At 43.1% G+C, this 12,757-nt stretch overlaps 1 protein-coding gene across 2 annotated transcripts in view; it reads left to right on the top strand.

Moving 5' to 3' along the window:
* Nucleotides 1-12,757, top strand: part of NRBP1 (nuclear receptor binding protein 1) — a 43,626-nt gene that overhangs the window by 10,513 nt on the left and 20,356 nt on the right. For both annotated transcript variants that reach the window (XM_075497523.1, XM_075497521.1), the window contains exons 3-7: nucleotides 6,160-6,282; nucleotides 6,680-6,781; nucleotides 6,875-6,964; nucleotides 7,472-7,512; nucleotides 8,854-8,948. In XM_075497523.1, the coding sequence (XP_075353638.1) occupies nucleotides 6,160-6,282; nucleotides 6,680-6,781; nucleotides 6,875-6,964; nucleotides 7,472-7,512; nucleotides 8,854-8,948 (451 nt within the window). The remainder of the gene's footprint in view (nucleotides 1-6,159; nucleotides 6,283-6,679; nucleotides 6,782-6,874; nucleotides 6,965-7,471; nucleotides 7,513-8,853; nucleotides 8,949-12,757) is intronic.

The raw sequence follows: 12,757 nt of genomic DNA, 5'->3' as shown, positions 1-12,757 counted from the left end.
TATTTGTAGGATACTGGGTTCTTTTCCTCCTCCCTTATTTATTTTGCTGTGCTGTTTGTGTTTCCCTTTGGGAGTTAGGGGTGGGGAATTAATTGCCTCTTCCTACTTCCATAGCGCAGCTCAGTAAGATTGAACTCTCTTTGACTCCATTGGATTGCTCATTTGTTTCAAAGCACCAGATGAAACGAAGCATTTGTCCCTTTGGGCTCCTAGTAGGCAACTTATGTGTTTGTTTCTGTTATCTATTAAATGGATGGGAATGATGCGTGTTTCCCTGTGGGACACCGAGAGCGGTGCTCTTTCTGTTCAGAGCAACTTGACTCTTGCCATACTTTTGGTTTGGGCTTGGTTTTTAAGCTGGTAATCTACTGACTGGAGAGTTATCTGACATGAATTTTTAGTGAAGCCTGTCCCTCAGTATGTTGTTTAACCAGAACTGCCAAAAGGCTTTTGGAGAGGCTGGATTGGCCACTGGGCTACAGTCTGCGTGACGGTGGTATGATTCAAAACTCACTGCTTTTCTGACAGAACAGTTGCCCTTCTCACTGACAGGATGGAACTGGGCTCCTTGAACAGTTTCCTGGCTCAGAGCTGTGCTCTGCCCTTTGTAGTCCAGCTGTGTGGGCCAGCATGGAGCAGGAATCTCTGGGATGTGGCAGGGACACTTACTGTGTGTGCTTAAAAAGTATGTCCGGTTTTGGCTTGTTTCTCAAGACCGTGTCTCCTGAGCTGTTGCATGTGAAATTACAAGGGAGGGCAAGCTCCAACTCATGGTAGGCTTTTAACTCTGTATTTAAATGGTCAAGATTTGTTCATTTGGTTACACAGACAACCTTATTGGTAATGTATTTTATCTTATTACTTGTTCCAGTGCGTAGCTGTCTAGAAGAACCAACTGTTGCCTTGGTGACGGTCACGTTTTCTTTTCCTTATACTCTTGATTGCTGTATGAATTGGTTTGTATAGCCATGGTAATAATTGATATTTCATTTCCTTGAGATTGTTATATTAAACCAGTTATTTTAATTTTCTTTTTGAATTAACGCCTTTCAAGCATTTTACTACCACAGGTATAATTGCAAAGGCCAGTGCTGTCAGTTAAATTAAACGTGAAGTAGGTTTGCTTCTTTGTTGTGTTGGATTTTTTTCCTTTTGTCTGCAGTGGATCTTGCATTCTTTGATTTTGTTCCACTCTAGATTAGCTTCAAATCTCTGAGACAGCTGCTTTTGTTTCCTCTTTCTGTTGGTAAGTATGCTACTTTTTGTTTCGCCACAGTTCAATGAGAACTAATGTTCCTCTGTGGTCCAGCTACTGTCTTCTGTAGGTGTATCATCTCTGTTCTCAAGCTTTTACCAAGCTGGTTGAGCAGAGCTTTGACCTTTTTCTCTGGCCTAAACAAGTGGCCAGGGTAACTTTTTAACATACTGATGCTACTCTTAGCCATATATACTGCTTTTCATAAGTGTTTGGCCTGATGAGCTGCCATTCCTGATCTCTTTTCTTCAAGGTGCAGTTTTATTCTGTACTGATATTCTAATTATTGTGGGTTTCTTCCAATTTTTTATAATTTTTTTTCTTGATTGTAAATCATTGCTGTCACTTGTGGCTTAGGCTGTATTTTTTTTTTTTTTTTAATTGACAGATCATGTGAACTACAGAATGTCTCTCCAAAAGTCTGTGTCCTTTCAGTGATAGGTATCCAGATGTTTGAGAGCTATGGAAAAAATATGCATTGGACTATTGGAATAACCTGCCTAAGGGAAATATCTTTCAAACTTTTTTTCCTTAGAGCTAAGTTATGCCTTGAAATAACAGCATTTAAATCTTTCCCCCACTCCCCTTTAATTACTTAAATTCACTTGAAATGCTTCTTGAGTTTCTTTACCTCTTGTTTATATGGATAAAGAGCTACATTAGTATTTCTTCTGTAAATTTTTTGTGGTTCTGTGGAACTGCTTCCTCTGTCTTTCTTCAAAAACTCATGGAAGACTGAGTTCAGTTAAAGTCTTCCTTCATAGCTTAAAAGCTGCCTAGTCTACGCGGGCTTTCTGAGAAAGAAACACTTCGGAGTAATACATTATCTCTAGGAACACGGGGTATTTTATTTGAGCCAGTCTTCTTTTGTCATTTCATCAGCATAGTTCATGGGCAGCTTGTTTTCTTTGGTCAGGGTCATAAAAGACCACTGAAAATTAAACAAGTTAAAACAGCCTTAAATTACTTGACAAGCCTTGCAGGAAGTTAGGGCAAGGTATGGAGAGAACCTGCATCATCTTCATCCTGTGTTGATGCCCAGGTTGTGAGCGCTCTTCAGGGCGAGAACAGTATTTCTGTTGTCTCTTCAGGGCATGGGTGTACCAGGCTATGTACGTTGCTGGTTGCACTCCTTACTCTTCAGGGCAAAGCATGGAAGGCAGCGTTTTGAATGCGCCATTTTATTTCCTCTTGCTCAGTCAGGTTTGTGGAGAAGTTGAAATTTATATTCCTACAACTACCTCTGTTTACAATAGTATTAACTGCTACATTGCTTCTGAATTGTGACCTGTTAAGCTTGCAGCCATCCATCAATCACCAATAGCTGCTTGGAGGCAACAGCTGGCTGTAACCCTCGGGAAGATACAGGGCAAGTGCCAGAACATGCTTTCATGGGGGCTTAAGGTTCCGCTTTGCTGAGCATGGAGAGGGATGTGGAACAGTGATTTGGCAACGTGAACAAAGGAGGAATTTGCTGTTGCTTTTTCAGTTGTCTGTCTGCATTTTTCCCCTTTTACTCTTCTGCCCAAGCTGTTGAATCTCCTCTTGAACTGAGAATTACCATCAGTGATGTCAGATGGGTTTGATGTCTTGAGTCATATCTGGTGCCCTGGAATATTGCCTATGAGTCATGGAAATTATTTACGTTTGGTAAACTTGCCCAGAAATGGGAGAAGATATGATAAATCCACGTCTACTGGCTGTATTATCAGGGCAGATTTTGAGTAGTTATTGGTACTTGAGGACTTAATTAATCCAGTGAAGCTAGAAGGTCTTCGAATAGGCAGCAAGTATGATGGAGGAAGGGAATATAGAGGGATGCATGGGCACTGGCTGTCGGTAGTCATGGCTTTTATCTTGTCCCTGCAATACTAACATATACCTGCATTTTTGTGGACTGGGGGCTTGTTTAAACTTTTAAGTTAAAGCCTTTTGGCATTCAGCTTTATCAATTGTACTAGGTGTTCTTATACTACTGTCATCCCTAAGTTATTTCTTATACTAAAATTTGAAGGAATAAATGTTCTGTCCTTAATTATCTTCATTCTTTCAGCTTTCTTTCATGGTGAAACATAACAGGCCTGGCCTCATATTTAGATGTTGGTATCGGTGTGTATATATATATATAGAGAGAAAATCATATTCTTATGATAAGTGTGATGAATATCTCCTTAAATCAAATCTAAGACCTTTCACCCCTTCGTTATGCAGGAGGTGAGGGGTGGGAAGGGAATGGGATTGTTCATGCTAAACTGCTTGTCTCCTGTGATTGTTTTCAATAGTTATTTTCTGTAGCTCAGGCTGTCTTTCTGTAATTATGGCCTATATTTTTTTATTCCTACCTGTGTTACCCCATTGCATCTGGTTTTATCACAGTAATTTACTGCTCAGTTTACTGAGCAGTCTGTATCGCCCTAGTTATACTGTTCTTGTTTATCACTCCAGTGTGTCATCTGCAATTTCAGAATATTGAATGTCGTTGGGCCTGTTAGGATTCCCTTGAAAGATCATAAAAAAGAATCCCACCTGTATTGATTGGCTGTCAGTCTAAGTTGTCACACTGCTGATGGAGCAGAATAGAATAGAGTAGTTCAGTTGGAAGGGACCTACAAGGATCATCTGGTCCAACTGCCTGACCACTTCAGGGCTGACCACAGGTTAAAGCATGTTAAGGGCATTGTCCAAATGCTTCTTAAACACTGACAGGCTTGGGGCATCGACCACCTCTCCAAGAAGCCTGTTCCAGGGTTTGGCCACCCTCTCAGTAAAGAAATGCTTCCTCATGTCAAGTCTGAACCTCCCCTGGCACGGCTTTGAACCATTCCCAGGAGTCCTGTCCCTGGATCCCAGGGAGAAGAGCTCAGCACCTCCCTCTCCACGTCCCCTCCTCAGGAAGCTGCAGAGAGCAATGAGGTCGCCCCTCAGCCTCCTTCTCTCCCAACGAGACAAACCCGGAGTCCTCAGCCGCTCCTCAGAGGACTTGCCTTCCAGCCCTTCACCAGCTTTGTTGCCCTTCTCTGGAGGCATTTGAGGACCTTCACATCCTTCTCAAATGGTGGGGCCCAGCACTGCACGCAGTACTCCAGGGGAGGCCGCACCAACACTGAATACAGCGGGACAATCCCCTCGCTTGACCGGCTGTTTTTCCTGTGTTTGATGCACTTTGGGATGGGGTTTGCCCTCTTGGCTGCCAGGGCACACTGCTGGCTCCTATCGAGCCTGCTGCCGACCAGCACCCGCACATCCCTTTCTGCAGGGCTGCTCTCCAGCCACTCCTCTCCCAGTTTAGACTTGTGCCTGGCGTTACTCCGTCCCAGCTGCAGAATGCGGCATTTGGTCTTGTTCCATTTCACGCTGTTGATGATTGCCCAATGCTCCAATCTATCTAGATCCCTCTGCAAGGCCTCTTGTCCCTCAAGAGAGTCAACAGCAGCTCCCACTTTAGTATCCAATCAACAGGTGTTTATGGTGCAAACTTTTTAAGTTGATATTGTACAACAGTAAACTTATTACCTTAGTGAGCTTGTTTCTCTGCTCGCAATTCTTGTGTGTACATGTCCCGTTGCTGTGATAGCCCTTGTCATTATGCATTGTATAAGGAGCTCAAGTTTAGCCGATTGTTAGCGTGACCTACAAGTTCTTCGTGGTACCCACCTTCTACAGCAGAGTTTCTTTATAAATACAAGCCTTGGTTTTTTTGCATTTCGGTATGATCAGCTGGCTGCTTTTAGTCTGTACCTAGTTACCAAAGTTAAAAGCACTGTCCATTGGAAACTGGTTTCTTTCTCTTAGTTTTATTAGTTAATATTGTGTTATCAGTAGTTATTTCGTATAGTATAGTGTTTAATTCATTTAAGTTTTGTGGGTCTTGGAACATTTGTGTCAGTTCTCATTAGCGTAACACTGTAGCTGAAACTGAGTAAATTTGATGGTGTTAAAAGTGGCTGCCAAGTGGGAGGGGATTTTTGAGGAAGCCCTTGTATATGGTGAGAAGCTTCCAGCAAATGGGATGCTGATGAGGTCCCTAGTGAGGGAAGAGAAGGTGGGATAATATGAGTAGGAAAAGCTGTGAAATGGCTAGGACTTCGAGGTAATATAAGTGGAAGATGAGTCTGGGTTTGCTAGCCAAACCTCTGTATTAACAACTTCTACCTCCAGGGGAGAATTGGATGAGCTGAAGGTGAAGTGATTCTGGGTATGTGGCCAGTTGATGGTGAATAGTAATGGTTGATGATCTATAATTAAAAGGTAAATTCTACCCTCTGTCTTCTCTAAGTACTTTGAGATAGGAATCCAGTTTTATCACTGCACATTGTCTGGTGCAGTAGGACTTTAACCTTGACTAACTTCTGCATGCCTGTGAAAAAGTGTGTAAAAGGCATTACAGAACAGCAAGATGCTCTAGATGTTGGAGGAAGGAACTCATATACAAAGCTTTCCCTTTGTTTCTCTCTGCTTGGATCAGTTTCCTCTCTCTTGAGTTTTGTGTCTCGTCAACTTTCAGAAAATTCCTCCAGAAAGCTGTGTCCAAGTTCTTGAGACTCTTTTTATATTCCTTTTGTATGGTTGAAGGTTTGGTTTTTTTTGGTGGTTGAATGAACTATGGGTATCATAAAACAAAAATCTAAAGGTTTTGTTGCCAAAAGGCAGCTTTTACTACAAAACAGGCTTTGTGCAAAAGTTTTCCTTCAAATATGCCCAGGGCTTGCTGCTTATGTGGCCTACAGTGTACTCGCGTTTGGGTATGTCCCAAACGTGAAATATATGTGCGCAATCCTGTCCCGGAATGCTCATTTAATTAAAAGTTAATGAGCAAAGTTCATAATACTCAAACGAAGGATGCATGCTAATGATCTGGTCTTGCTGGCTTAGAACTCACATCTGTCTCCATCGTTCCCATACAGGTGAATCAGCGCAATGTCCCAGGAATCGATAGTGCCTACCTGGCCATGGATACAGAGGAAGGTGTGGAAGTTGTTTGGAATGAGGTTCAGTTTTCTGAGCGGAAGAACTTTAAGCTTCAGGAGGTAAGTTGATGTGTTTCCCAGCAAGATGCGGGAAACATACCATGCACCAGGGTGGGATTATAGATATTGGTGACCTTTCATGTGGATTATTGGCTGGATTTGGAGTGCTGTGCTGCTCAAATGTAGCAAATTTAGCTTAAGCCTGGCCTGCGCAGAAAATGTGATGGAGAACTAGAACTGTTGTTGTACTATTTCCATGGGCTCTTGTGTTGATTTAGTCTTGGTGATCAAACCATGCTCAGCTGAGGTGCCGTGTAGGATGAAATCAGATGCTGTTTGTTCTTAGCATAGGAGCTTGAAATATATAGTGTTGTTTAAGGGGACCAAGACTCAAGAAGAAAGTAAGATGTGGGCTGATGTGGTCTCTGATGTAACATGTCTTTATCTTTCTGTTAAGGAAAAAGTTAAAGCGGTATTTGACAACTTAATTCAGCTGGAACATCTGAACATTGTGAAGTTTCACAAATACTGGGCTGATGTGAAGGAGAACAAGGCCAGGGTAAGTAAAGCAAACAGTCTGTTGGGTTTTCTCACTGTATGTCCTATAGGTAATTAGTGAAGCAGAGGGTAATGTCTCATACTGCCCCTACAGGTAATCTTCATCACTGAATATATGTCTTCAGGGAGCTTGAAACAGTTCCTGAAGAAGACAAAGAAAAACCACAAAACTATGAATGAAAAGGTAATTCTTTTTTTCACGTATGCCTATTTTCACTTAGTGCCATCAGCCCCTGGAAAGCTCTTTCAGCAGAGAATCCTGATGAGAAGGCAACCTGGTGATAACATATGGCCGCAATTCCTTTTTATTATCGTAAACTAGTTTAGTTGCAGGTTCTCTTGGACAACTGTTCTGTGCTGTTTGCTTTGTTTCCAGCAGTTCTGCAGCTTCCTATGTGTGGTGTGACAGGCATGTCCCTTTCCATGTGTGCATACGGGAAGGAGGGAAGACATCTGTGCATGAGAGGAGTTAGGAGGGGAGGCATGTTTCTTGACCCATACAAATATGTAGAAACTAAACTGAGCATGAGTATCGATCGTCTAAGTTCTTACTTGCTACACACCTGTACTGGGTAAAAGTCACAGAATGGAGCATATAGTCCTTCATATGAATGGGCTATGAATCACAGAACTATGGATTTAGTTCCTCTTCCTTGAATGATTTTTATCCTTTTTGCTCCTGTGTATGTAGGCCTGGAAGCGATGGTGTACCCAGATCCTCTCTGCTCTCAGGTATGTGAGTTACTGATCTTGCAGTCTAGCCATCTGTTTAAGTGTAGCCTCTCTTGTGCTAGAATATTAAAAGCTGTAGATATACATGCTGCCAAACATTAGCAAGCTTCATGAAATGGAGCCTGCAGAGCACTTCTCAGTCACACAGCTTAATTCTTATCCCAGTCATGGTCTGCAGAGTGTCAACTGCACTTCCTATGACAATCCCAGAGTCTTCAGTTAGACAATATTGAAGCCTCTAAAATAGAGAAATGGGTACAACGTAGGTTTTAGATCCCAACAGTTGTGATTGATATGATAGCGAGTGTGGGAGTTGAGCATCAGGGAGCTCTCCAGAGTATCTAACTTTATAACCTGGATCTAACCATGGCCAAGAGGATGTTGCGAAGAAGCCTCAAAGAAATCAAATTCCATGTGAGAGGAGCGAGGAAAATTTTCTTAGTCTTGGCAGGCTGCAGCCCTGTAGCATGCAGTGGATTCATAATTATTGTGGTGTGATATTGTTAGACGTGGATGTGGATCTATACATTTCTCGATGATGCAGATCTTTTGCAGCCATCTTAGTGCAATCCAGTTCAATAGAATAAGGGGGGTGTTTTTGTTTTGGTTTTAAAGACTCTTCTCTACCTGAGCCAGAGTTGGTGTGTAGCTAATAACAGCCTTGGAAAAACAGTAACCCAGATGTCAGAGCAAGACTCCCACTCCATAGAGAAAATTCTGTTGCCATTTGGCTAAATATAGCTGTTGATGAATAGTTGGGGTTCTAATAAGCTTATGGGAGCTGACAGTCCTTATTTGTGCTGGCTGCTAACACAAAACCAAGCAGAGCGGGGCGCAAAAACAGGTATCCTCAAATGTACCTGGGACCCCAGCACTGAAAAGCTTTATTTGTGCCTGCTGGAAAACATGGCCAATCATGCTTGTACAGCACTGAGTGCCTTTTTGATGCCCTGTGAGTAGAGCCAGAATAAGACTCTGATATTTTTGGTATAAAATTGGAACCCTTTTAGCACCCACCTAGCAGTATGGGGATGGATGAAATAGTTTCTTTACCCCTGGTACCCTGGGTTTCTTGAGAACTGGTCAGAGAAAGCTTTCTTTTTTCCCCCCGTGTTCTGGAGGCTGTTAGAGACAATTGCTTAATTTTCATGATTCTCTCCTAGCCTAGAGGCTGATGTACCATCACTTAATTGTACCTCCCTGCTATTGTAAATCCCTGGCACGTGCCCTTTGCCCTCCTGTTCTCTTCTGATGTTGCTTGAGATGGGGAAAGGATGAAGGCAGGGATTCCTGGCCTCAGCCTCGGTAGTCTCTGACCAGTGCTCTGTTCTGAATCTCTAGCTACCTCCACTCCTGTGATCCCCCAATCATCCATGGTAACCTGACCTGCGACACCATCTTCATTCAGCACAATGGACTGATCAAAATTGGGTCAGGTAAGGCTTGTTGGAGGTGACCGTTGCCTGTGAGACAAACTGCTCAAACAGAAGGCGGCATCTAATTCTTTCAAGGTTATCTGGCATGATAGGCATGTATGTACACACGTTCCTCCACCTCCACATCAGTCGGGTCAGAGAGTGGTATTGAATTCACTCTTGGTTGGACCACCTTCAGGTGCAGGAAGGACTGCTATTGGATACTCTTTCCCTTGTTAGCCCCTTCCTCAGTTTTTGATCTCAAGGGATGGACTCAAGAAATGGTGTTGAAACTTTCACGTTTTGTATGTGTGTTATCCTCGGATTCATCTGCTCTGCAGTCTTTTGCATGTTAATACACACAGAGTTCTCTTCCCAGTGTTGTGAAGCTTTGCGAGCTGTGTCCACTGAGGCCACATGAGTGCTTCTTGTAGCAACCAACATTTATAATCAAGGTTATAGACTCTGGCTGCAGCAAGCTGCTTGTCTTGGCATCCTCATCCAGCATCACTCACTTTGGCCTGCACTTCGGGATGCTGGCTTGCCTTGGGCCTGTTTGGCAAAGATATGCCCGATTCAGGCAGCCACCTGTGCTGAAATGTTTTATTTCATAAGTAAGAAGTGATTTTTCTGGCAGTGCGGTGCATCCTTGCATACTCTGTTTTTTTCACCTTTGCTATTCCTGTGTCTCTAAAAATCTGTCTGCAGTCAGGATGCATTATATTGTACCTTGACATACCCTTTCAAGTGACAGCTTTGCTATCTGTTGTCCAACTTCTGCAAGTATTCTCAAACCTGAGGAGTGTGCACTTGCCGTCCTGTAGGCATTTGTCTGTGTGAATTCTTGGTTTGACGTTGACAGTGTACAGGAAAGAGTGCTCTGCTTTGCCTGTCATCTAAAAATAGCCTCTCTTCATAAACTGCAGACCTCTGTGGCTTTTCTTTCCATCAGAGAACTCTTGTATTGTCTCTTTGGTCCAGAATTGGGGTCTCTCTTCTCTGTAACAAACCTCTGATACATGCTTGTACCCAGGGAGACTGCATCATGGCAGAAAGAACACTCAGTTTTCTATCTGCCTGTAAACTTGGTGACATCTTGCTCTTCATACAGGCTGATGACATCACAGGGTTCACTTTATTATCTTTCCTTGGCTTTGTCCAGGTGGGAGGAATTTCCAGGAGTTGTGTACAATGGATACCTATGTGCTGGCAAACACAACTGGCTCCCTGGCATTCAATTCAGGCCACTTACGGGAAGTCTATTGTAGACTCGAGTACATAAGAGATCCTTCTCTTTCTAGTTTAGTTTAAAAATACTATACAGCTGCAATCTTTCTGATTGGTAGCCAGCACTTTGTTTGTAAAAACAAACCACTTGAAGTTGGTATCTAGAGCCATGGCTTTTTACCAGAGGGAGGTTCTGCAGATCAGCAAATGTGACATTCTCAAGAGCATTCAGACTCCCAGTGGTGCCATTCAGAGGCTGTCTAGAAGAAAGGTGGCTCTTTGAGTGTGGGTCACAAACGGTTGCCTCAGCAGAGTTACACCTTTGCCTGCTCCCTGCAATTCCATAGAGCTTTTGCTTCTATTAGGCAAGGTGGGAGGGACAGAGGCAATTAGACTGATGTGCTCTTTCAAAGAGTAGTGGGTGTCTGTGTGCTATAACAACTGTATCCTCAGCAAGATTCCTTGGTAGTCCTGAAGAGGACATGTGCTGGGAGTGTGACTGTGCAGGAGCAGTGCTTATTTGCAGTTGCTCCTGAGCAAACTTTCTTCTACTCCACAGTTTTAGACTTCCTTGCTCACATTGTGTTCAGAAGTGAAGTGATTTATCTGGGAGATTCTGGTCCTTTCTTAAATAAAAAAGGAAGTGAGCGTGAGTGGACTTGTGGTCAGAGGAGGAATTCTCCAGGTGTGAAAGCTATGGCTCCAGTGCAGGCTGGAATTAAAGTTGTCAATGTTGCAGAATGTATTCTTATTCCTGTAGTGCCTACCCAACTAGGAAAGTCAAAACTACGTCATCAGAACTGCTTGGATGTATTTGAGCTTGAGATTCTCTAGTACTGCTGACTGTGCAGTAGCTAAACAGGCTATTTTCATGTTCGGGCCCTAGGGTGATAGTTGCTTTGGGGTCACTTAACAATGTTACGCCCATGTTTATTCCTTCATGTAGTTATTTCTTACAGCTGGCTAGTATCTGAAAACTTTTCTGTGTTTACTTAAAAGAAGCGGGGCAGTAATTCTCATGGATTTAAGGGGAACAATGATTCAATGCACTTTGATACTGCCTCTGTCCCCAGCACCATTTTGGGCTATGCTCCTGAAAGCTCCTCTTCCCTTTACTTTAAGCAAAAGAGAATACTTGCTGAATGTGGGGCAAAAATCTGGGGAAAGGAAGCTGCTAGTGTATTCTTCAAAACATCCTTCTGTCTGCTAGGTGAGGAAGTACTAGAAGAGTAGTGCCTGTGACTTGTGTTGCATTGGAAATGGCTGGTACTTGTTCCTGTAACACCTGTTGAGGTGTGGGAGCAGCCCTTCTGCCTATCACTCCTTGCTGCTACTTCACATTGCAGAAGCGCATGCATTAGCAGGAATGACCCTGTTTTTCTTGTTCTGCATATAATTCTGGATCAGTCTCTTTTTTTTTTTTTTTTTTTTCTTTTTTCCCCTAGAGCCACCTGTGCACTGCAGGAAGAAAAGAGATTAATTTAGTAGTAGGGTGTTGCTGTTACTATTGCAATGAGTTTTGGGAAGAAGGATGAAATCTTTATATGCTGGGGGTCATCTGTGGAAGAAAAAGGAAGTGGGAAAGAGGGAGGATTTCTCATACGGCTTAATTGCAAAAGCCATCCATAATCCATTAATTTACTAACTACTTTTTTTTTTTCAGTGCCATGAAGTGCAGGGTTAATAGATATAAGGAGGAAAAGTGTCAAATGAGTGGGGAGCTTTGGACAACTTGTGATGAGGATAGGAAAGACACCTAAAGTTCTTAAACTTGCCACTGCTGTTCCCAGGGACTGGAATGTTCCAGCTGCTTTCTGGAGTTGTAGTCAGATGAAAATGTTCCTTGTGAGAGGTCCAAGTTGTTTTCTGTGTACTCTGCCACAGGATCCACATGCAACACTATGTTGCATCTGTGCATATCTGTATTGTCTAACAAGCGGACCTGTGAAGGGAGCATGTTGTGAGGTGTTTTACTGTGGCAGGTCAAATGTACTCTGAGTGTGAAGGAGAACAGTGTGTTTAAACAGGGTGTTCGATGCTGCTGCTTGCTTGCGTTAAGCAATGTTGGGAGATATTTCTTGTAATTCTCATTGGGAGCGTAAGAACCAGTCACGGTGGAAAGAAGTGATGGGTTTGAATTAAAAATCCTTTTGGGCAGCTCTTGGAGTGCCCCAGCAGAACTGAGACCTCAAACTGGAGTGTTTTGTAATGTCTTGTGGTGCCCGAGACATGGCCATGTATTAGCATATGCTGAGACTTCCAGTAGAGCATAGGGGGGAGCTTAGTGTTGTGCTAGTATATTTCCAAACAGGGCCTCCAGGCACTCGGCTGATGCATATGCTTTCCTGTCTTCAACATACCTGACCTCTAGGATTCATTGTATATTTAATTGCAGTCTGTCCAGAGTCTCTTTTCAGTTCCAGGCCAAGGTGCCAGGAGACTGAGTCTTACTTAGTATTAACTCTGCTATTAAATTATGTGGCCAGGTATGTAAGTATGGGTTCTGCTGCCAAGATCCATGCCTAGGAGAAGCTTCTGGGATGTAGAAAAAGATAGTTGTCTGCTGAAGGGGGTGCTAAGGGACTGTAGGGCACTCGCAGAAA

The sequence above is a fragment of the Mycteria americana genome, chromosome 3, assembly GCF_035582795.1.
Source record: "Mycteria americana isolate JAX WOST 10 ecotype Jacksonville Zoo and Gardens chromosome 3, USCA_MyAme_1.0, whole genome shotgun sequence".
Taxonomy (NCBI): Eukaryota; Metazoa; Chordata; class Aves; order Ciconiiformes; family Ciconiidae; genus Mycteria; species Mycteria americana.
The sequence above is the reverse complement of the archived record's forward strand: the minus strand, read 5'-3'. Positions and strand labels throughout refer to the sequence as shown.